Source organism: Onychostoma macrolepis, chromosome 13 (assembly GCF_012432095.1).
Source record: "Onychostoma macrolepis isolate SWU-2019 chromosome 13, ASM1243209v1, whole genome shotgun sequence".
Lineage (NCBI taxonomy): Eukaryota > Metazoa > Chordata > Actinopteri > Cypriniformes > Cyprinidae > Onychostoma > Onychostoma macrolepis.
Genome location: NC_081167.1, coordinates 12,977,607 through 13,003,557, shown reverse-complemented (window position 1 = coordinate 13,003,557; position 25,951 = coordinate 12,977,607). Strand labels below are relative to the sequence as shown.

The window sequence follows — 25,951 nt, the reverse complement described above, 5'->3', positions numbered from 1 at the left end:
GTCTTTTAGCAATAAGTTAATCTGAAAATGCCACAAAACATATTGCACATCTGAATAAAGTGTTTTTAAACATCATTGATCAAGATCATTAGCAAAGATGGTCACCTCGTCAGTGTCGTGCACTAGATAGGACGCTAGATTTCTCATCAGAAGGCTGCAAGCTCACTTCCCCTGGTAGGAAGCCTGATGGGTTCTGCTCTGTAGCCAGCTGTATAAATAACTGCCATGTGAGCGGTGCTCTAGGTAAGGTGTCCCGGATAAGAATAATCAGAGATGAATGTTTCCTGGACTGCAGAGCCTGCTGAGAGGCCATGTTTATGTAAAAAGCACCTCCCAAAGAAAATCACCCCAAAAAACAGACAAAATGGACTCGGAAAGAAGAGGTTTGAGAGGCCTGGTAATTCTATTTGTTTTAAACCATTAACTGAAGCTTGTTTCTAATGTCTAGCTTTGGAGTTCTTGGATCAATTTGGAGGACGGTGCTCAAGACTTGAAGGGAATGAGGCTAATGTCAGTCTTAGTCATTGGAAAAAGACAAAATCTGTTTAAACATTCTATCTTTCCTTCTTTTCATCTTTGTTTCTAATGGTGCAATCACATTTACATTGCTTGGCGAAATTTCGCAAATTCCACTAATTTCAATAGGAGTCCAAGAGTTTGCGTGTTTTGTGTGAGGGTGAAAAAGTTCCCCTCACGAATTCATCATAAATGTGACCCTGGACCACAAAACCAGTCTTAAATGTAAATTTTCCGAAATTGAGATTTATACATCATCTGAAAGCTGAATAAATAAGCTATGTTAATAATAATGTTTTTAAGGATAGGACAAAATTTGGCTGAGATACAACTATTTGAAAATGTGGAATCTGAGGGTGCAAAAAAATCTAAATATTGAGAAAATCACCTTTAAAGTTTTCCAAATGAATTCTTAGCAATCCATGTTAGTTATCAGAAACAACGTTTTGATATATTTACAGTAGTAAGTTTACAAAATGTCTTTATGGAATATGATCTTTACTTAATATACTAATGATTTTTGGCAAAAGAAAAATCTATAATTTTGACTAGGGATGCACCGGTTGACCGGCCATAAATCGGAACCGGCCGGTTTTTGCTTATAATGTGCGATCGGCTTTTTGTCTTTTTGTCTTTTTTCCGGTCGATTTTTCCAGAAGTGCGCCCGCGTGCACAGACTACATTTGTAGGCCTAATCATTCGCGAACATGTAATTTGTGTGGAAGTATTTCAAAATCTGTGCGCAGGACGTGAATTTTGCAATCTGCAATGTCTGCAAAGGACAAGTTAATCACGGACAAATAAGAGCTGCTTTCCTGCGCTCGCTGAAGTTGCGCGAGCGTACCTGTCCGCGCCCTGCACAAGCTTAGACAGTGAACATTTGTTCAGCTCAGCTTCTCACGTGTTGGATGAGAAACGAAACAGACTTACTTGTGACAAAGCTGAAATGCTTGTTTTTGTAAAGAAGAACTCATATGCACTTTTGAAAAACCAGAAGTAAACATCAGTTCTGTAAGATATAGGATGATTAGGCCTATTTTTTATTTTACCTTAAAATTACATTGACTTAATTTGATTTAAAAAGCACCTGCTGTAGCATCTTTGTTTTACTCGTTGCACTAAACATTATTTGATTTAACATTTTGGAATAATATATTCATATAGCCAACTTTGGTTTTATTTAGTTTCACTGGTAAAGACCTTTTTTTCTTTATACCAAATCTAAAAATGAAAACAAATGCTGAATGCTGATTAAGTAACATCTTTGTTTGAAGTGTTGAATGTGTTTTGATTGTGCTGTTTGGATTGTGGAACTATACAGTTGTTGCCTTTAAAATTACATGGTTACAGTTAATGTTTTCATTTAAGGCCAGTTTATAGATTCAACCCAATTTTTCAAACCAATGTTTGTATTGAATGTAGCCTACTTACTGTGCAGTTACTGCTGTTAATTTCAGATGGTTACAGTTATTTTCAATAGCCAAAACCCAGTTTGGCCTGTTAAATACCAAATAAACATCTTGTTTATGTATACTTTCATTCTTTCTTGTTTGTTGCTTTGATTAAAAAAAATCAGAAATCGGTATCGGCCGGTTTGCTTGTAAAAAAATCGGTATCGGAATCGGCCATGAAAAATCATGATCGTGCGTCACTAATTTTGACCCATACAATGTATTTTTGGCTACGGCTACAAATATACCCCAGCGACTTAAGACTGGTTTTGTGGTCCAGGGTCACAAATGACAATGTAAATTGTTTGCCCATGAAATTTCACTAATATGACTGCACCTTTACCCTAATTATTTTCTTTTTTATTGTCCTCAATAGATTTTGAGCAGGCAGATTTCAAGCGGGAAATTGTGTCCATGAATGACCTACACGATGGAATGGTGGTAACTGGCCGTGTAACAAACACTGCTTTATTTGGAGCTTTTGTGGACATTGGAGTCGGACGTTCTGGTCTCATCCCAAAGCGTTTCATCACTCCGGATAAGCTTCCTTTTGACCAGCGGCAAAGAAGCCTAGCTCTTGGCCCAGGTGAGCGGGTAGAGGTACGGGTCATAAATGTGGATCTTCAGAGGAATCGGATCACTCTGGACCTCATTAGAGTTCTCAGATAAAAACTATTAATTGAAGGTTTGCTGTAGTCAAGTCTAGTTTTCAACGCTACTTTCATGTCACATGTAAAAAAAAAAAAAAAATGTCCTTTGTTCTTGTTCAAAGATACTGTTTTTTTTTCTGTTCTACATTTGACCTGCTGTTACTGTAGTTTTCAAAACTTCAATAAAATAGATAACTTGCTCTGTGAAACTTGACAGGATTATAATTGAAATAAATGTCTTCATCTTTCCAAATATGAAGATTCTTGTTACAAGTGATGCTCTTCCTAAAATATTGTCAGTTATATATTCTCAGCAAATTATTAAAATACCATCTGGAGAATATTTACTTAATTTAGGCATATTAAGATGACAGTTGTTAAGTTGGTAAAAAATAGAGTTAAACATTAAGTTAACATTATCCTTGAAATACAGTTTTTGTTCATTATAAAAATACAATCTATTTTTCAATATCTTTCATACCTTTGCAACCCCCAATTAAAAAACTTGTGGTATAATTAATGGATGCAATTATATGCAAAACTGAATGCAGTAAATAATATTATTACTTAAAATAATAATACTTAAATAAGAAACTTGTTCTTTTTACATTTCTGTTTCTGTGACCCACTGTTACTGTAGTTTTATTCCAGTACAGCATAATTATGATGCCTGAAGAGGGCGTTTCAGAGGCCTGTGATCCAGACACTAACTGGATGCTGTTGCTATGGACCACTCAGGATGCAGTAGCAGATGTTAAGCTACCAAACTCAGGCCTGTTTGATTGACAGCCACTTATCAGGCAAAGAATGGGGGGCTTGTAAAAGCAGCTGCCACACTGCAATATGACTAGAGGCCGTGGGGAAAAAACGAAACCTAATTATCCTAGACTAGCCACGTGCTAATGAGCCACTTCAAAATTAATCCCACACTCCCTCGTCTCTATTATCTAATCTGTTTGTGTTTATATGACACAAATTAAAAAAATTGATAAATAAGAAACCTGAGGTGCCCTGAGCACTTAAAACAAACCACAGGGACCGAATTCCAAATGAGTGTGTGATATTTGCATTGGGGACGTTGCTTTGTGTTACAGAGAAGTTTCATCAGAACTCAGCTGCAGCGGAAGGATTGAAGCTTCATTGTATGATCAGGTGTGATGGATTTTACATTGTTTTTATTCAATAATTCTGCAGTAATAAGCCACAATTCTTTTTTTTTCACTATCATTTGTTGACTCAAAATTATTGTTTAGATGGATGGTATCTCTTTTTCCATATCTTAATTCTTTTAATATCTTATTAGTAAAATTGTCTCTCTTTTTGTCTGAAGCCTTTGTGAGCATAAAGATAAAAAATCATGTGTTATCAAACTGATCTGCTGTTTTCGATCACAAGTTTAAAGCCATGCATTTTCTTTTCTTGTTTGTTATCTGGACACAAAGATGCTTTGCTCTGCTGTTGAAGGGACAGCTAGCTGGTCTTTACCACTGACTATATGGCCATGTGTGTGCAACTCTTATCTTATTTACAGACTTCACCAGACCATTTTCTGGGATTTTATCAGAACTGCATGTCCTAGAGTCAGATAAAAGAACGTGTGTGGATTTATGTGCATGTGCTGCATTTTATTTGTTAAAACATTCCTCAATCTTTCCCATTACATGTTTTTTCATTAGCTGAATTAAGAAAAGCACAGGGCTTAGATGTGATTTAAACATCTGGTCCAACCACGCAATGTCTTTGGCGAAGATTATATGTGGAGAATGGGTTTTGAAGCTGGCAGTTTATGATGTGATGAATACAGAAACCCAGGGCAGAGTACCACTGTACCAAACCCACTTACATACTGGAAAATTTTGGAAGTGACAGTTGTGTTTAAATGCAGGAGTGAATCCTCCAAATCACTGGTTCTCAACCAGGGAGCCAGGGCCCACTAGAGGGCCTCAGTAAATGGCAATGTAAAACAATTAAAAATCAAGATATTACTTATTTTATTGGCTGTTTTCATTGAAGAACCAGGATTCTTGACACAAGAAGTCTCTGAAAACATGAATATATGAGAAATTGTAAAAGTGTGATTTCTAGACCTTGCAAACTCATGGAAATGGAAAAGAAAAGTCTTAAAATGAATATATTTCACATTTCTTTAAAAAATCCTTATCCTTAATCTTTATCTGTAAATCATGAACAATTACAAAAGTCACGGGGTCTTTGAATATTGTTGTGGACAATGGGTGGCTTTGGAGTCAATAAGGTTGAGAATCACTGCTCTAAATGATCATTTAGAGTGTGAAGAGAATTCTGGAGTCACTCCTGAAACTGTAGTGATTGACATATGATTACCGTACCAACTTAGTGTGAACTTGCTTTGCTTTTTAGCGTCTGCTATTTTTGAGGAAAGAAATGTTAGCAAGCATTGACTTTAATGTCTGATTGAACACTGAACTTACTAAACTTTGTGCTTGGATTTAAGGGATTCTAGACTCCATTTACTAATTGTCCACACAGGAGAATGAGGCAGATTTAAGTGGATGTGTCAAAGAGATGCACACTGTTAAACTGCATATAACAGCCCCTCCAACCAAGAGCAGAACACTTCTCTCCTTTTCAGTAAATCAAAGACACGTCCCACAACTTCCATAGCCACACACAACTTCCACACTTAAAGAGTGTTCCAACTGCACCCACTACTGCCGTCATCAAACACAAGCAAATGAACATACCACTAATGTGCCTGGACATTGAGCTTCATGATTGAATCATTGAAAGCCTGTTCTGTACGCTTGTAAAAGCTTCGTATTATTTGTGTGGATTTCCCATGAAGCCAATATTGCGGTATGGTTGCAGTAAAATCTAATTAGCCTACCATCCTACAGAAGAAAAACACTATGAGTGGAGCTGGAACTTTACTGCAAAAGTACTTTGTGTTGCCCAAGAGGAGTGAGTTTATATGTCCCTTTAGAGAGTTCAATGTGTTCCCACTGTTAGTTTTTGCACGGGTTTCGATCACTCCATTGGGAGAGAGAGAGATGGTTTGTACTTGTCTAGTTTGGGAAATGAGAGTGAATGGCCATAACTTGTGGATATGGTGCCTTTCAAGGGTATTAGGTTTTAGCTTGTTAAGAGAGTTGACAGGGAAGAGTGAATTATATTATGAATATAATATAATATAATATAATATAATGTGGTGATATAGATACGATTTTATTTAAACATCTCGTGTGCTAATTTATTCAATCACAAATACAGTAAAAATAGTAATATTGTGAAATATTATTACAATTTACAATACATTTTCTATTTTAAAATGTAATTTATTTTTGATGTCACATGATCCTTCAGAAATTGTAACATGCTGATTTGATGCTCAAAAACATTTTTTTATCATTATCACAGTTGAAAACAGTTGTGCTGCTTTATATTATTTTTGGAATTCTATGATGAATAGAAAGAACAGCATTTATTTAAAAATATTTTTAGTAACAATGTAAAGTCTCTACTGTCACTTTTGAATATATACTGTATATAAAGAGGAATCTTTTTTTTTTTTTTTTACTTTAAGCCTGTTTATTTAACTATGCAAATTTAAGATTGTATAGTCAGTTGCATTATTGTTATTATTACATGCATTTATTGTTGTTTTTACATCCTGTGCTTTGGTCACACAGACTATTTAACAACTTCATTCTCTCAAACCCAGTTTGTCCTCATCAGCTCTTCTCTGAATGCCTAAGGGCAGGTGAATGGCTGTTTGCATTAGGCTGCACCTTGTCAACAGAGCTTATAAAAGCTGTTGTCCCCAAATGAGAGTGATATCAAAACCTCAATGCAAGCATTGGATTAGCAGGCCCATGGGGAGCCCCTCTCTCCCCCGAGCCCCCCCTGCCCTCCAACCCTACTGAAAGTCATCTTGCTCCCTCTTTGGCGGCCATTAGACTAACTGTGTTACCCAGCCTGCGTATCCCCTGCAGCCCTTCAGCTCATCTCCACTAAGTGGATAATGTCTTTAGACTGATTATGAGAGTGAAGGATGCTATTGAGATGGGGCCCTGCAGCACTGAGTCCTTTACAGGCCAAATATTTTCACAGCGGTCCAGGTGTTTCGTTCTTAGAAAGGAGAGGGCTATAACAGGGGGCTCACTAACACGATTGGCACAAATGTGAGGAGAGACATTTCACGTACAATAGTAACTTAAGGCTGTAGTTCACCCCAGAAATGAAATTCTACTCACTCTCAGAATGCTTGAAATATATTTTTCTGTTATTAAGCAGAAGTTCAGGCTGTTCTGTGAAAAAAATTATACTGTGATTCTTCAAAAATGTGGGGGATAAAATTATTTTAGTATGTATTGTATATATTTATTATATAATCTCTCTATATATTTATAGTGTATATATTCATTATATAATCTATATTTATACTATTATGTTCTTTATATATTTTAAATGATATAATACTTTTTAATATATATTACATGTGTATAATCTTTACAATGCAATACATGATAGAAAAACAGATAAATGTGGGCGTGTATATATTTATTTTTTATATATTATAATATTTTTACAATATAACCTTTGTATTCTAAAGCTACAAATGGACGTAAATTAAGTTTTAAGATTATTATTGGATTACATTTTACAAGAAAATAATTTAGTCTTTTATTTTGAAGTATAATTTAATTGTATACTTCAAAATTTCTTGTTTAATTTAGTGTTACTTGCATTTATTTGAAATGTATTAGCAGTTTTCTTAAAAAAATATTTATTTATGGCATTTTGCTTTTATTAAGATATAGTGTAGAGTAGACAGGAAGCGAAGTGCACACATAGCGCAACGTCAATAACTGTTGGCACACTCCCCTCTAAGCTATCGGCGCCGATGTGAAAATTATTTCTACAATTTTTATTATTTCTATTTTATAGTTTATACCTTTAGAAGGTTGATTTTCATTCATTTCTGATGTGGAAACGAATAGCCTATAAATGTAAGTGTGTGTGTGTTTGCCTTGAGTGACACAGATGTGCATACACAATAAAATGCTTGCCAAATCATTTTGAGCTGAACAATCCCTTTAACAGAAAACTGTATCTGTCTAATGGATTAAAACTTTTCCGCCAACACAAATTGTTTAAAGTTTGGTTGATTCGGTCCTTTTGACCTTCAGTATTATTTACCAGACAGGCTCTTTCCTCCTAGCCCCACATTTCTGTGAAATCCCCCAACAGAAATGTTTGTGGACTCAGTAGACCTCTTCCTTTTCTTGGGTCATCAGTAAGGGCCCCTTGCTTTCTGTGATTGACAGACTTGAGTAGGAAGTTGTGTTTCCACTCGCCCTCACCTCACTGGTCCCCTGATATGAGAAGCCTTTATCAGTGAGACTTTCTGTAGACCTCCTGACTTTTTCACAGCTCTCATCTCATATGCATATTTCATATCCACGGATCATGTTCACCCACCGGAAGGAAAAGGGGGTACACAGGAGGGGAAAACCCCTATAATGGCCAGAGAAACATGCAATACTGTGGTCCGAAGTTGAACATACACTGTTGCGGCTATAAACCTGAAAATAAAAGACCATCCTGATGTTTTATTGTTGTTCTAATACATCTTTGTTTATAATTTTTCCTACAATTAAGGAGATTAATGGTTATGATTTGAATCTACATTGAAGTGAACTGCACTTTTGAATCATATCTAAAAAATATGATATGACAAGATTGTTCAAAAAGTTATTTTTTAAAAGAAATGAATACAGTAAAGGCTTACATTATAGTGTTACAATAAGATTTCTAATTCAAATACATGTTCTTTTGAACTTTCTATTAAATCAAAGAATCCTGAAAAGAAAAAGTATCATGGTTTTCACAAAAATATTAACATAATAATAAGAAATGTTTATTTAGCAGCAAATCAGCATGATTTCTGAATGATTTCTGAAGGATCATGTGACACTGAAGTACACTTACTGTTACTTTGTTTTTGATCAAATAAATGTTGTCTTGGTTAGCATAAAAGACTTTGGTCACAATTCTCGCTATTAACAAAGCATTAACTCTCTGACTTTTGCATCAATAAACTCAATTTGCTGCTTATTAATAGTTAGTAAGGTAGTTGTTAAGTTCAGGTATTGGGTGTGATTAGGAATGTAGAATATGGTCATGCAGAATATGTGCTTTATAAGTACTAAAAACAGACAATGTGTTAATAATAGGCATGCTAATTAGCAACTAGTTAATAGTGAGAACTGGTCCCTAAACTAAAGTGTTACCGAGACTACTTCTCACCAACCCCAAACTTTTGAATGATAATGTGTTTCTTGTTACATAATAGCTTTCATAATTTACCATTATGCGAGGTCTTAGAAGATTTATGATTTAATAATCAAGATCAAAAAGATCATGTATGTGGTTTTTAATGGCCTCAGAACATATCTGCTTTGCTCCAAACAAGATGACAGTCACATACAAATTTATATGCATCATTACATTCTAAAATGACCGTTCAAATCGCTGTCATTCAACACTTTGCAATTTCCTTAAAGACCCATTTGAGACCTCTGATTTATGTTGATTTATTAAAGTTACCGCTATAAAATTGTGCAAGATTACTTGGTGTACTATTCAAATTACATTGTTTAATAAGTCCCCTGTAGCCAGTGAAGTTCATTGTAAGCAGTGGTAATGACAGGGGAGGACATGTCCTGACGTGTCTCTGATGGCGGCTGCCAGGACATGAGACCTGCTGAGTAATTACCTTTCATTTAGGATATTCAGCTTCTAAACAATGAGGAGTAATAATACCTTATCAAAGTCAGACTGACTTGTCACATTATGACAGATTTACTGTTAAAACAATACCACTGGCGCTCGAAAGCAGACCTGCTCTGAGACCAGCCGTCTGCATTCTACACATGGGGCCGTTTCCAGCGCTACTGCTACATCACACTGCACACTCCCATCCATGTCACACAGCCACAAAACCTGTAATGTACTGTTCTCACATGAAAAGAAGTCTTAAGCATTTCTGGCTGTTTAATTTTGAGTTTGAGAACTGAATGAAAGCTCTTTGACACCCATAATAAACTCCAATGTGATCCATTTTTATTGGGTTACATTTAAAACGTGATGCTGTTTTCTTAACGTTTTGGGAAGCTTTTAGAATAATTTGTTGATTTATATCTGCGAAGGACATTTTAATAAAAAATACTATTTGAATTCTTAGTGTGGGTGTGTTTGTGGCTGGGTGTCGGTTTCTCTGTGCATTCATTTAGGGAAGTAGGAAGGAAGGAGGTTGTCCATTAACTGTAGTGCTACTTGGCCCCAACACCTTTAAGACAGCTGATGATAATCTATTTTTCCCAATGGCCAGCAATTCAGGAACAAGAGGAGACAAGCCTGTCATCAAGAGCTTTCAGTCATTTTGGCAGTTAGCAGTGCAACTGGCTCAGGAAAGTGGTTTATCAGTGCAAGTGTTGGCACTTTTGCTGTGTCAAATAGATGCAAGATGTCTGTTTTAGGCAATGGACTCTTGCCTTTCAAAGCAAGTGGCATCAAGGTTACAAAGATATGTACAGAAGTGACACATGATTTAAATGCCTTGTTTTCAGTTCATTTAATTCAAGGAATGGTTGACCCAGAAATTATCATTTGCTTCACCCTTAGGGCATCCAAGATGTAGAAGAGTTTGCCTCTTCACCAGGACAGATTTGGAGAAATTTAGTATTACTTCACTGGAGAACACAGTGTTGTGGACAGTTGACTCATATTTTAGCTGGAAGCAACAATTTGAAACTTATGAAAGTATCTTATGAATTTGCTTGTTACAAAAATGCAGCTATTCACTTTTTAAGACATTAATTGAGTCGTGTGGATTATTGTGATGTTTTTATCAGCTGTTTGGATTCTCATTCTGACGGCATCCATTCACTGCAGAGGATCCATTGGTGAGCAAGTGATGTTATGCTAAATGCTAAAATCTGTTTTGATGATCAAACAATCTATGTCTTGCATGGCCTGTGAGTGAGTACATTTTCAAAAAAAAAAAAATCATTTTTGGGTAAACTACTCCTTAAACTGCTATCCCAAAGGGCCTTTCAGGCATAATATAACATTTTTTGTGGGGATCAGAGTTCAGGATGTGTGTGACACTTCAAGGTGTGATGAATCATGCTGACCCTTGTGGCAATAAACCTCATACTCAGCAAGTCCAAACACGCTTCAGGTCTACTAGTTGTTATCTATGTTGTACTTTTTATTAAGAGTTTTGCAGTATTTACTGAAGATTTGTTGGCTAATTTGTTGACACAGAGCCAGTTTGCAGATTTTGGACTGTCAGGTTTGACCGAATTCTCAGAAAATTGCATGGTGTATGATAGGCACAGATTCCATCCAGGACAAAAATCTGATGTTTTGAGCTGATTGTAGAGCACATATTGCTTCATTTATCTTGCATTTCCTGTCAATGAGGCATATGTTTCTGTGTGAATTTGTGTTCGGAAAAGCTTGAAAGTCTGGTAATGTGATTCTCGGTTGTTTAGAATATGAAGAGTTTATTTGCAAAAACAGATAACTCAGTTTTTAAAATTATGTTTTGTATTATGTTATCATGTTTTTATTGTTTTATTGTGTTAGTTAGCTGTTTTTTTAGTTATTTGTTAACCTAGTCAGAATAACCCAACTGCAGTTTGATTGCGATTAATTGGAATACACAATGAAAAAACATGATTTCTGAGAATTGTTAAAAACAGAGTTATCTGTTTTGCAAATGAACTCTTCATATGGAGTTTAATTTTTCTCCATAACAATTTAACCATGTAACCGGTTGCCTTTAAAATGTATTCAGATTTGAAAAGCTGTATATTCCAGGTATTAGTCTTGATAAATAATTAATATAAACATAGAAAAAGATAAATATTCAATTACAAAAACATTTTGACACTGGCTTGTTAATAGTTCTGAAGTGCAAGGTAAATGTTGTTTCATATTCATTTAACACAGAACCTATTGTGAGCTGTAACAAGTTATTTCTATCTGTCTTGGTGACAAAGATTCTTCTATTTGCTTGTGTCTGTGTCCTTCTATATCCTGCCTTGTTCCATCAGCGTGGCCAAGAAATTACAACTTCAGAAACTCCACCTAACACTCACCATGTATGATGCCCATGCTCCCCAGGACAGAAAACAGAGGCCAGAAGTTTCTAGGCCAGCGAGCCGTCAACAGATCTCTGAGTGAGCCAGAGTTTTACACTAAGCGCATATAGCTGATTTTGTCTCGGGCCAAGCACAACACTGTAATGTTTCTTAAAAGCATGACAAGTTCAAAAGCTAAAGCCGTAGGCTGACTCATTGGGGCCTTTTCACAGGGACCAATATTAAGATATTAAGACTCAACAGCAGGAGGTTTGAAGCAGTACACTGCCAAAGCCTGTGTACTGACAATTAAGATCCAAATCAACAAATCACATTATAGTAGTGTTAGCGTGGTATTAACTCAACTTGCAATTAAAAGACTCAACTTGCAATAATTTATATTTGAACAACCTTGTATCTCAAATATTAAAATAATATAAATTTAAGGCTACACTACATGACTGAACAGATTTTAAACACTAGCCTGTGTGAAGCACAAAGTGCACGAACAGGACAAAACTGACGAGAGCACCTCCGTGGGAAGACAGCGATTGGGGCTAAAAGATGAGACACACAACACAAGTTACGGAAACAGGAAAAAAACACCCCACAGACACGAGACAAGCGCATGTACACCGCAGAGACTATGACGTGACAGATGACTGCTGTACGTTCACACAGCAGGTGTTCAGTGAAAATGTGCTGTGAAAATACCTCAATTTACGAACACGAGTTTGGTTGTAGAATGCTGTTGTCACTCTCGTAAATAACCAAACTGTGTGTGAACATTTCTGTATAAAGCACTCAAATACAGGACTGACTATGGAGATTACTCACTCATGAAATAAAATTCACAAATTTACACAGAATGTTTCTACATGAGAACTGAACCCATGACCTTGGTGTTTCTAGCACTATACTGTACTTGATTGAGCTCAGGGTGTTTATGCAGTGATGTACTGTATGCATCAGTGGAGTGCTTAGGCCTACTGACTGTTTGGCTTTCATTTCCTCATTATTTCCTAGTCTTTCATCATTAGATATTCTATCGCAAGAAGACTGAGATAGAGGATGGATACTACTTCTGTCTACCTTGCTTTGTATCTTTCTCTGATATTTTATAAATATCATAGTATAAACTAGCCAAACCCCCAGCTGTCTTATGAGGACCATAAGATTTTACCATGATCCGAGCAATCAGGTTTAACATGAACAATTAAATACAAGTTTATACAATATAGTTCATTTGTTGTCGGCCTGCAGTTGAATTTTTTGAGGGAAAAATATATATTTTTTAAATCACACACAATACAAATAAAAATACGCAAAAACAAGGCAATACAGAGTGAAGAATTTATCTCTAGAAGGAGACATACAGTGAGGAAAATAAGTATTTGAACACCCTGCTATTTTGCAAGTTCTCCCACTTAGAAATCATGGAGGGGTCTGAAATTGTCATCGTAGGTGCATGTCCACTGTGAGAGACATAATCTAAAAAAAAAAAAATCCAGAAATCACAATGTATGATTTTTTAACTATTTATTTGTATGATACAGCTGCAAATAAGTATTTGAACACCTGAGAAAATCAATGTTAATATTTGGTACAGTAGCCTTTGTTTGCAATTACAGAGGTCAAACGCTTTCCTGTAGTTTTTCACCAGGTTTGCACACACTGCAGGAGGGATTTTGGCCCACCTCCACACAGATCTTCTCTAGATCAGTCAGGTTTCTGGCCTGTCGCTGAGAAACATGGAGTTTGAGCTCCTCCAAAGATTCTCTATTGGGTTTAGGTCTGAGACTGGCTAGGCCACGCCAGAACCTTGATATGCTTCTTACAGAGCCACTCCTTGGTTATCCTGGCTGTGTGCTTCGGGTCATTGTCATGTTGGAAGACCCAGCCTCGACCCATCTTCAATGCTCTAACTGAGGGAAGGAGGTTGTTCCCCAAAATCTCGCAATACATGGCCCCGGTCATCCTCTCCTTAATACAGTGCAGTCGCCCTGTCCCATGTGCAGAAAAACACCCCAAAGCATGATGCTACCACCCCATGCTTCACAGTAGGGATGGTGTTCTTGGATGGTACTCATTCTTCTTCCTCCAAACACGTTTAGTGGAATTATGACCAAAAGTTCTATTTTGGTCTCATCTGACCACATGACTTTCTCCCATGACTCCTCTGGATCATCCAAATGGTCATTGGCAAACTTAAGTCGGGCCTGGACATGTGCTGGTTTAAGCAGAGGAACCTTCCGTGCCATGCATGATTTCAAACCATGACGTCTTAGTGTATTACCAACAGTAACCTTGGAAGCGGTGGTCCCAGCTCTTTTCAGGTCATTGACCAGCTCCTCCCGTGTAGTTCTGGGCTGATTTCTCACCTTTCTTAGGATCATTGAGACCCCACGAGGTGAGATCTTGCATGGAGCCCCAGTCCGAGGGAGATTGACAGTCATGTTTAGCTTCTTCCATTTTCTAATGATTGCTCCAACAGTGGACCTTTTTCACCAAGCTGCTTGGCAATTTCCCGTAGCCCTTTCCAGCCTTGTGGAGGTGTACAATTTTGTCTCTAGTGTCTTTGGACAGCTCTTTGGTCTTAGCCATGTTAGTAGTTGGATTCTTACTGATTGTATGGGGTGGACAGGTGTCTTTATGCAGCTAACGACCTCAAACAGGTGCATCTAATTTAGGATAATAAATGGAGTGGAGGTGGACATTTTAAAGGCAGACTAACAGGTCTTTGAGGGTCAGAATTCTAGCTGATAGACAGGTGTTCAAATACTTATTTGCAGCTGTATCATACAAATAAATAGTTAAAAATCATACATTGTGATTTCTGGATTTTTTTTAGATTATGTCTCTCACAGTGGACATGCACCTACGATGACAATTTCAGACCCCTCCATGATTTCTAAGTGGGAGAACTTGCAAAATAGCAGGGTGTTCAAATACTTATTTTCCTCACTCTATATGCTTTTTTTCAACATTTTATGACTTTTTATTCATTTTCCCATGGAACAGGTTTCTCAAGCTTTCAACATGCACAAGACATCTGAGATGAAAACAAATAACATATCGCTGCATATAATATTTAATGTTGGGTAATTTGTTTACCTCATGACTATTTTTGTTTGTCCTCTTGATTCCGGTGAAATGGCAAAGAATACCAAGGAGTTTATTTTTCTTGGAGTACTATGACAGAAGTAAGGACAGTGTTCAAATATTGTAATCGGTACAAGACAGTTCAAGGGAATGACAGTCTATATTTAAGCAAATTTTCATAAACACCAAGAACAAACAAGGCAACAGCCCATAGAGCTCTCATTTCATTAAATATAATTTCAGCCCTCGCTCTTGGCAAAGTGGATGATGCCCAGACAAAGTATAAACTGTAATGTGAGGTACTGATCTCTGATTGTTTTTCACACGAGTAGAATCTATTTGGTGTGTGAGACTATGTCAACGCTCTTTATGCTCAGTGTAGAGCACAGTAGTACTATATGTCAGAGCTTTATTCAGGAGCCCATAATTTCCTCCATTTCCCTTGGTACTTTGCTGGAGACACAGCTGGCCTAGTCTGACGTGCATCTCAGCCATTGTTTCTGCAAGGGATCAGCTCCCAGCTGAACTCACATCCTGCCTGCGAAGGAAGCAAAAGGGACAACACAAGAATGTGCGCACATAAGACTTTTTTTTTCAGAGCAGGAGAGTTTAATGAAGCCTAATGAAGATGTATTTTAGTGCAAAGTGGGTTTGACTGTTCTGTTAAGGGACATGGCTATTAGCATTCCTTTAAAGCAAAAGATTCCCAAAGTTGGCTCAGAATTTGTTTGCATCGCCTATTTGGAAGCAACATAGATGTCTGGATTTTGCCATGCACTGTACATGGAATGGATTTCAAAATCAGATCTTATATCTGGTCCAAATTTGTGAGACCAACAATGACAAAACACGATGCATCAGAAGGCCACTGTTTTGCTCTCAATATAATTTAGAGCATGCAAATGCAAGTAACCCCCAGGAGTTAAGTGGTCTGCACACTTTTGAACAAGAGTTCAAAATGAACATGTTTTATCCATGGCTTCCAATGCAAACAAGGGCTGAATTTTGGCAGAGGCCACTGTGCTTTGCTGATATGCAGCTGTTAATTGTCCTATAAGGGACCCGGTGAAATCTGCATACTGTGTGGTAAGTAGGTGTGCGGTCCTGGTTCTTGCGATAGTACAGGCCTTCTTCCTTAAGCCTGAATAGCACTTCTTGGCACACGTGGGATCAGGTATAATGATGTCTTTGGCTGCCGGTACACTGTAAATGAACTCAAAGCGCTTGTGTTTATGAGCGATCAGGCTGCTTGGGGACAGATCAGAAGCAGGCCCGTAGCTTAAGCTAGAGTTACGTTATATATTTAGTCAACTGATCTCATATTTTCAACTAAAATTATATGGAAAGGAATGTCAAAACCGACCAAGCAGCGAAGGATCCAACTGAAGAATTGAGCCTAGTGATGATAAGAACTGGAGGACCACTGAGGACTTTTGCAGACTTGAAATATAAAGTGCACCATATCGGAGTATGTCAAGATTTGTGTAATGAGGGAAATTCCGTATAGTAATTCTGTACATATGTAGCAGTGTAGAATACGCTGTCATTTTCCAGATCTGGCCATTGCTATTTTTCTTCTTTCTGAGAGGTATATTTTTCCTAAAATAACAAGTGAGAGCAGCAGATTTGAGTCTTATTTCTAATAGTCCAGATTAATGTTTTGCGGACCCTCGTGAAGAAACTGTGGCATTTACAAAAAGCATGCGAGCTGGAGAGAGAGGTGGAGTGAAAAAAGTGAGAGTGAGAAAGGAAAAAGACAAAAAAAGAATCAGGGAAAGAGAGAGGGGCGGTTTTTGTCATCATATCTCCAAAGCCTCAGTTCTGCATTAGACTCATGGAAAACTACTTAGAACTCCAGACGTGCTAGTCTTGCCAGAATCAGCTTCCATTCCAAAAGGAATTAATATTAATATTAGAGAGAGTCGACCCTGACATGTGCAATTTAGGCCAGAACCCGTATAAATCTATCCCAGAAGCCCTCGCTTCCGGTCGGCCGAGACCTGGAAAGCTGGAACTTTGAGAGCTGAGCGTCTGAAATATCCATCGGCCAATTATCTCCCTTGCCCTGCTCGGGCTCAGAGCTCCATAAAAACTCGTCTGAGATGGACTCTGAGGCATTTCTGTTCCTCTTGTGGATAGGGCTCTGTGCCTCGTATCCCCTCTGACAAGCACTTAAATGTGAAGGACAAAAAGAATTCTGCAGTTCATCTATCACCTGTTACAGATTTGGGCTGTAGCTGAGAAGTAATAGTGTAGTGTTACCCACAGCTAGAAAGAGATCCGTGAAGTATATTACTGAAACGTTCCTAATGTCGGCCTACAAATGGTTCAGCGTTTGCACATCTGGTTAGACTACTGTATAAATTTATATATTGTTTGAATTGAACTCAACTTTCATGAGTTTGAATTTAAATTAAATTGGCCACGCCCCACAGGAAGTTGAATTGGAAATTACTGAGTTTCTAATTTTTTTAAATGTAAAAATCATAAAAATAATGAAACAAGAATATATATACTGTGTGTGTGTATATATATATATATATATATATATATATAATTTAAAAAAAGATCAATTGGTGACATTTCAAACAAGCCTATAAAACCTTCAAACTTCAAGCCTTTTCAAACTTCTTTTTAAACTTTCAGACAAGCTTTTGTCAAGCCATCATTTCAACCTTGTCTTGACCATTTTCTTATTAAAAATGACACATATTGCAATTCATTTTTACTGTACTTCCTTAAAATTCAAATGCAGTTCAAATTCATTGATTCAACTGATTCTCAACTGCATTCTCAATTTCATTAATTTAACCATTATTTGCTTTAATGCATCCTTAAATCCTTCAAGACATTGCACAGTTAGCAACTTGTCCTTTATGATACTGTGCTAGAAAAGATGAAACATATTATTTCTGTGCAATGGGTGGTTAGTAAGTAATGCGCTGTAGACTCAATGAATCGCTTATTGTAGACTCCCATGAGAGATCTTAGAAATGGAACATCTAGCTGTTGGAATTACAGTTAAAGGATCCGTTTTCACCAGAGTGTTATGAGAATGTGATTTTCATTTCCAGATTTATCGAACTTAATAGATAATATTCGGAACTTAATACTACATCTACAAAATGACTTGACTGAGCCACCAATGTTAGTAATTCCTGAGCTCGGTCAGGACCCTACTGTTCTCAGGCCTGGTTCCACAGCCTCTCAGCAGGTTCAGTGTGTAGCCAATGCTAATATTCTCTGCACCTGTGTAATATGTGCTAGAGATCTGACTGCTTAAGTTAGCCGTGTCTGTCATGCTAGCTGTTTTCATCTTGCCGTTCATTTATTTCTCTTTGCCTCTGGCATGCAACCGCCTGTGATGGAGAGAAGTTGAGGGTGTTAATGTTTTTTTTTCTTTTGTGCAGAAGAACTGGCTGGCAGGGAGGAGAGTTGTCCGCCTTAAAAGTCAAAATGACTAAGTATGACAAAGTGAATCAAGTGAGCTAATATTTGAACTTTTTTGAGCCGTGATGAATTGAGTGTCCAACACTGAGAAATATCTTCATAATATTTACTCAAATACTCCAGGAAATGAATGCCTCCAAATGGCAGTTTCAATTTACACCCTCTAAAAACTTTCCTTTGCTCCCACACGCTCTTCACTTTACATCATGTTTTCTTTATATCGTTGTACTTTTTATAAAAAAGGAAATGCTAGATTGTGGAACTGTGCCTATACTTACCCAAGTGCCAAAGCAACGTATAGTTGACATATAGTTGAGTATAGATGATACAGAACCACATACGGGTGAGCATCTAAAAGAGTGCATATAGTAAACAGTTTTTCAGTATAACATAACATATTTCATAAAATAACAAATTTCAGTCTGGTAATTTAAATTAATTTGTATCTTATAAATTTTTTGCAAATTTTTTTTTTTTTGTTGTTGTTTTGTTTTGTTTTGTTTTTTTGCAGTTTTATCTATGTATATTGTAACTGTCCCTATTGAAATAAACCAAATATATAAATAAATATATTTTCCAATACAGTACAATTGCATAATGTAGTTTACCCTGAATATAAAAAAGCAATTGCTAAAAAAATCTTAAATTTACAGTTATAATATAAATTAAACGGTAACACTTTACAATAAGGTTCATTAGTTCACAACATTAGTAAACATGAACTAAGAATGAATAATACTTCTACAGCATTTATTAATCTTTAGTTAATGTTAATCTCAGCATTTACTAATGCATTATTAAAATCACAAGTTGTGTTTGTTAACATTAGTTAATGCACTATGAACTTACATGAATAAACAATGAACAACTGTATTTTCATTAACTAACATTAACAAAGATTAATATATAGTGTAATAAATGCATTGTTCATTGTTTGTCCATGTTAGTTAATACATTAACTAATGTTAACAAATGACACCTTATTGTAAAGTGTTACCAATTAAACTAATATACACTCGTAAAAATAAAGGTGCATCAAGAGGTTCTTCAAGTGATGCCATAGAAGAACCATTTTTGGTTCCACAAAGAATCATTCAGTCAAAGGTTCTTTAAAGAACCATCTCTTCTTTACCTTTTTATAATCTGAAGACCCTTCTTTCACCACAAATAACCTTTTGTGAAACAGAAAGGTTCTTCAAATGTTAAAGGTTCTTTATGGAACCATTAAGACAAAAAGGTTCTTCTATAGCATCATGAAGCACCTTTATTTTTAACACACACACACACACACACACACACAACACATATATATATACACATAAATTTATATTAGTATAAGTTATATTATAAATATAAATTTAAGAAATACAAAATCCATTGACTTTTATTTGTCTAATATATATATATGGATAGAGAATAAATATCTTAGACAAATAAAAGTCCATGGATTTTGTATTTTTTGGTAAATGAAATAATTTAATCAACATTCTGTTTATTTTTTATTACCAAAGAAGTTATATACTCTGCACCCCCACCATAAAAAAATTTCATTCCATTAAACCTGGTGACACCCAGGAAATGACATCATTGGGACCCTTTCAACAGCATGGCAGGAAGTAAATACTCTCAATCTGTTTTCTTTTTCATTTAGGTTGTGAAGCAATGTGTTGACTGCATGTGGCTTGATCATTTAACTCTGTAATCAGAAAAAATTATCATAGAAATACAATACCAAATAATACCAAGCTAACATGTGGGCCAAATGAATGCTACCAGGTTGATAACTTAAAGTAGGCTAAATAAAACATTATTCCATGTTTTTATAAATGTTATTATATTATAAATAATTAAATTAGACGTGCTATATTTTGGTAACAGGATTGTAAAAGCATCCTAAAATAAAATAAAATGGCTTATTTAGTTTGACCTCTTCAAATGGACAAACAACATTTCAGTATCATTATTGGCTGTACCTCAAAATAATATAATAATATATTAATTTACTTAAGGAATTAGTGTATCACTAAAAACCAGTAGTATTTTGTGTTATTATTAGAGTTTTAGTCAAAAATGCTGTTGTTTTGCATTGTGTACTATGAGCTTGCGTACAGTTTGTAGTAATCCTTGTTTAGGCTCAGGGCAGAGGAACGGATCTGAGCAGAAAAGAAGTGGTTTAACTGAACGTGTAACCTTGAGAGTCCGGGTAGAATTACAGGTGTACTTCCTTTCCCAGGCTCAGAAGAGGGAGTGTAAATCTTTGTGGCCGAGGAGAGATGCAGCCAGGCCTGCTATTGTCATACACACATTCACACACAATGAGTCAGGCAGGTGAGCGAGTGGGTCTTGAGATTTGGCGCGAGTGAGGGAGAAAGAAAGAGAAGTGAAACCAGAGGCGCCTTGCTGAGGAGCTCACCTGGGGATGGAGCGGCGTTCAGACTTATTCAGGTGTGAGGAGGGGTGTGTTGCCTCACCTTCACGCACACACACACAGACACATGATACTTCCTCTGGTCCCACATCCCAGCATGCCTCATTTCACATGAACACCATCTTGCCAAAACATCAATGCACTGATTAGCTCTTCTCAGAAGTATGTATTTATAGTTAAAGATATTATTTGGCACAATCTTAAAGGCATAGTTCACCCAAAAATGAAAATGCTGTCATCAATTACTCAGCCTTGTATGACGTTTTTTCTTTTCTGTGACACTAAAGTAGGTATTTAAAATTCCTTCTAGATACAGACTGGCATAACTAGCATAATAAAAAAGTATTTTTTGATATTATAAATAAGTTCTATTTTAGATTTATTTTGAATGGAACTTTCTGAATGTATTTGATCAAACATACAATAGAAACAGTTATATTGTGAAATTCTATAACATTTTAATTAGTGCTGTCAAACCATTAATCACATCCAAAATAAAAGTTTGTGTTTACATAATATATGTGTGTGTACTGTGTATATTTATTCTGTATTTATAAACAGATACACACATGCATGTACATATTTAAGAAAAATTTTATATTGTTATATAAAATATTTATAATATATACATGTATGTGATTTCATTTATATATACATAATAAATAAACAGTACACACACATCTATTATGTAAACACAAACTTTTATTTTAGATGCAATTAATCGTTCGACAGAGCTAATTTTAATATGTATAATATAATAAATATTCATAAATATTTAAATTGCAATTTTTCACATGATTTGTTTTTAATGTATATTTGGTGAGCAAGGCTTCTTTCAAAAGAAATCATAATTATTCCAAACTTTTATGTAACTGATTCTCAGTGTCGGTAATTGCTTTAATATGTTTTATCTCTTATTCTGAGATCACAAAACGGTTTGAAACTTTACCACATATCTTTTTTTATTCGTATTATTTGCATAAAAAGCACATGATAATGCTTTATACACATGCTCCACCAAGCTAAACCCTTTGTGACCATCTTCTGGCTGCTGTTTGCAGTCTTTATGTGGATTGATTTCAGCAGAAACGTGATTATCCTCATCACTTTAGCGTCCACAGCCTCTGCGAGGCAGCCTCTCGTTTCTCAGCTCTGCAACCCTACACCAATATAGCTAGAGTTTATTTCGCCCGTTTATTTTTACTAGCAAATCTCTTCCTTCTCCATTCCTCCCACTCGTTAGCCTTCCATTGTTGGAGAAGAAGAAAGGAGAGGATGAGAGTTTGCTAAACATGTGCGCTGTTGGAAAAGTATTCTGGCTTCCCTTTGTCTCAAACTCTAGTTTTCATCCTTGCCAAACATGCTGCCATTTATACACAGCAAGACGTTTTGTCATATTGAATTATTTTAAATGATTGTGTAAAGTTCATTATTGGAGTGATAGTAGTGTTTTAAGTTGCTGTCTTCTTAGTTCACAATACACAGTTGGCCTGTGTCAGTTATAGACTTTATATGAAGACTCCAATTGCAGCCTTTTATGTGTCCATAACATTTAACTGATATTTTTTTTCCTGAAAAATGATGATGGTGGAATCTGTGGATTTTTATGACATTTTCTGCAAAACTTGGTCAAATGGATTGAAATTGTAATTTAATTACATTTAATCAAATTGATTTTTTTAATGTAATTAAAAGTTTGGAGTCAGCACGATTTTTTAAAGAAATTATTTTATTCAGCAAGGATTCATTTGATCAAAAGTGACTGTAAAGACGTATAATGTTACAAATATTTCTATTTCAAATTTTAAAAAAAATATTATATTATATAAATACATATATAACAAAAATATTAATCAGTGAGGATTTCTGTAAGGTCTACTGAAAATTCAGCTTTGCCAACACAGGAATAAATAACATTTTCAAATGTATTAAAATAGAAAATATATTGTAATAATATTTCACAATGTGTATCTTTGAAATATTTATTCAAAAATTATTTTTTTTATCCATTCCACATAATTAAACGATTTTTTCCTTAAAAAATCAAACCGAGGAATCAAATGTTCTAGTGTTTGAGCTACAGAAATGCCTTTATCATGATTTTTACAATGCTACTGTGCAAATTTTTCACCTGTATAACGATGTTTGTTTGGCCAGAGCTGATGTGTTGGATTTTGTGTTGAATTCAATTCTACATTTTGACATTAGTATTATAGATAATCTTTAGCAAAAGTGCTTACCGTTGACTGAATTTCTCAAAGATGTGGTCACACTTGTTTGGAGTCCAATTCTCAATATTAATTAACTATTAACTACAACTTTTGCCTCAGTAAACGCAATAAATGAATAGTTAATAAGGTAGTTGTTAAATTTAGGTATGGAATAAGGGATCTGATATATATTCATGCAGAATAAGACATGAATATGTGCTATATAAGTACTAATAAACACCCAATATCCTAGTAATATGCATACTATTAAGCAACTAGTTAAAAGTGAGAACTAGACCCTAAACTAAAGTGTTACCGAAGATGCATATGTCAGTGGTTTGCTTTGTAACCAGCAGAGGGAGATCAGTCTCCGGGGAGTTCAACAATAGCACCGAACACACTGTATGTGCGAGACGTGTCATTCAAAGGTCACTTGTTCTTCATTGAACAAGAGGCCTTTGAGAAAATAAGTTGTACAAACAGGTTGCTGGAGGTCAGCGCTAACGTGTTTGGCAACTCGATGTCCTGTTGGGCACCTGAAAGACGGCATGAGAGAGGTGCGATGCTTCCTGTGTAAGAGTGTGTTCAGACTTGACTGTTCTGGCAGCTTCTCTCTTCGGCTTGGATGAACTCTTGCTGACATTAGTCAGAGTGTAACGTCTACTATGACTATCCATATTCACACACACACACAGGGTGACCGGCTGAACGCAGGTGAGAGGAAAGCCTGAAGGTGTGAAGGTTAATAGTTTTGTGTAAAGTTGCAACAAGAAGCAACCCAATTTTTTTTCAATTAGGCAAAGCCAGCAAGACCTGTTAGACCTAACTGTCACTGTTCAGAAACAAGGACATGAGACAGTGTGTCAAACCAAATCGTTCAGAGACGCATGTACGTCTGGAAATACATATTTGTACAATGAAGGTACTGTATATGTGTGTGTACATGCTCTTCTCGGGTTTCCCAGTCAAATTATTCTAACCCGGTGTCTGTTTCATAGCAAGTGACAATGTCTGCACCAGATGAATAATAATGTCTTTGTCTGGCTTGTAAATATGTGCTGTATCTGAGTGTTCAAATATGTCTTGGCATAAATGATTGGCATATTAAATGTTTTCACTGAACGTGCACAATGGCAATGTAATGTTTTGAGTGCAGAAAAAAGGCTTATCAAATTACCTTGCCGTATGTCTACAAAATTTTCACTTGGGATTAGAAGCACTTGAGGATCTCAGAGTTTAAAGAGACTATGAGAGCTTTTAGGCTCCCGATTTAAGGGTGGTGACAGGCCGTGTGTTGGAGTGACGGCGAGTAGTTAATGACTACCTGTTCAGGTGAGAACAGCACCTAGTGTGAAACCAGTCTGAAGACTCTGTCACTGACAAGGGAGGCTGGGCAGAGGCTGATAGGCCAGAACTTCCCCTGAAAGACAAGGTAAACAGCAGGGTTAGGATGACAGCAGAGGAATGCGAAAAATCCACTTTAATGGATCCCTTAGTGTTCCGCAGGGCAGGTCAGCGAGTGAGAATAGAGAGGTAAAAGTGACAGGCTGAGCTTTTGGAAGAGCTGTACAGAAGAAAGGGAGGACGGAGGGGTGTGATGAGAGACTGGCGGCCTGTCAAACGCATCTACGGACGTAGGTGGGAAAGGAGGTATATACCAGAGACGGGACTCTCTACACAGTTACTTATTGTTCAAAGGGAAACGGCTTTCAGTAGACCTTTTGCACACAGTCATGCTTGCTTTGCGCTGCTGACAGATTTATCTTGGAGGACGTTAGCAAAAGGCTTAAGCTTTTGAACTATGCTGTTGCGCCAAAAATATTACTCAACTGTGGCATTACATCATAGGACTTTGTATTTTTAGGTGGTTGCAATGACTATGTTGGCAACTTATTTAGGAACATATTACAAAAAACAGTGTGCTTGAATTTAGCATGAATTTGCTTATATTTTTACTTATTATGTAAAGAGTTAATGTGATTTAAATTTGGCGCGAGGATAATGGCCTTATTCTGTGATTTACTATAAACATTTCAGTTATAATTTCTGTGTAATTCTGATAAACTGAAAGACTTGTTGAAATGCAGTTTATGGTGATTCATACATTCATGAGTTAAATTACGCTCAAATATTTGATTTCTCGGTTCTAATCCAAACAAATCTGCTATCGGTGAAATGTAATTGCAATTGTTGACAGTTGTGCCTGACTGCCACAGGATATCCCGTGTTAATGGGGTGTTAATGGCTTTCTTTATTGCTAGGATAATACCTGTGGACTTTTTGTGTTTAGTGACACTTTAAAGAGACAAAGTGGATCTATTACCTACTAATTCTTAAATTACATAGATAACAGAGCAAGACTTATATTTGATGGGTTTACAGAGTAATTGGTGTAACTGCTTTGGGTTTCTCTGACCTTTGACCTTTGCCCGCAGAGGCTAAGATGCACCTGCAAGTGTGTGTCACGACCCATGTAACCTCAGTCACATAGGCCTCCCTTCAACAGACGAATACTGGTCAAGACAGCAGATGGATAAAAAGACAAAAATATCTTTAAATGATTTTCTCTTTCCTCCATCTATAAGGCCATATAATCAAAGCAAAATCAGATTTAAGAGTGTTTTAAAGCTTTAGCTGACTCAAAAATAGAAATGCTGTCATAATTTACTCTCGTGCTCTGATGTCATTGTAAATAAAGTTTTTTCTTCCAAAAAAAAAAAAAAAAAAGATGTTTAAAAGAATGTTTATGCTGCTCACTTTCAATGAAAGTTAATGGTATCCAATGGAGACCATACAACTCATGCATTTTATTCAGAGTCCTCTAAATCCACAAGATAGATTTGTGCTAGGAACAGAATAAAATTTGGAGTCTCTCCAAAATGTTGCTACTCTCACCTTAAAAACCTTAAAAACCTTAAAAATTTTAATATTGTGGTCACCATTGACTTTCACAGTATGGAAAAGAGTAATACATGCTATAATTCTGACATTCTGCTTTATATGTTTTAAAATG

The 25,951-nt window shown here is 36.2% G+C and overlaps 1 protein-coding gene across 1 annotated transcript in view; it reads left to right on the top strand.

Moving 5' to 3' along the window:
* Positions 1–25,951, top strand: part of srbd1 (S1 RNA binding domain 1) — a 113,792-nt gene that overhangs the window by 59,394 nt on the left and 28,447 nt on the right. Inside the window, exon 21 of the mRNA XM_058795612.1 lies at positions 2,344–3,769. Coding sequence (XP_058651595.1) covers positions 2,344–2,636 — 293 coding nt within the window. The 3' untranslated portion in view covers positions 2,637–3,769. The remainder of the gene's footprint in view (positions 1–2,343; positions 3,770–25,951) is intronic.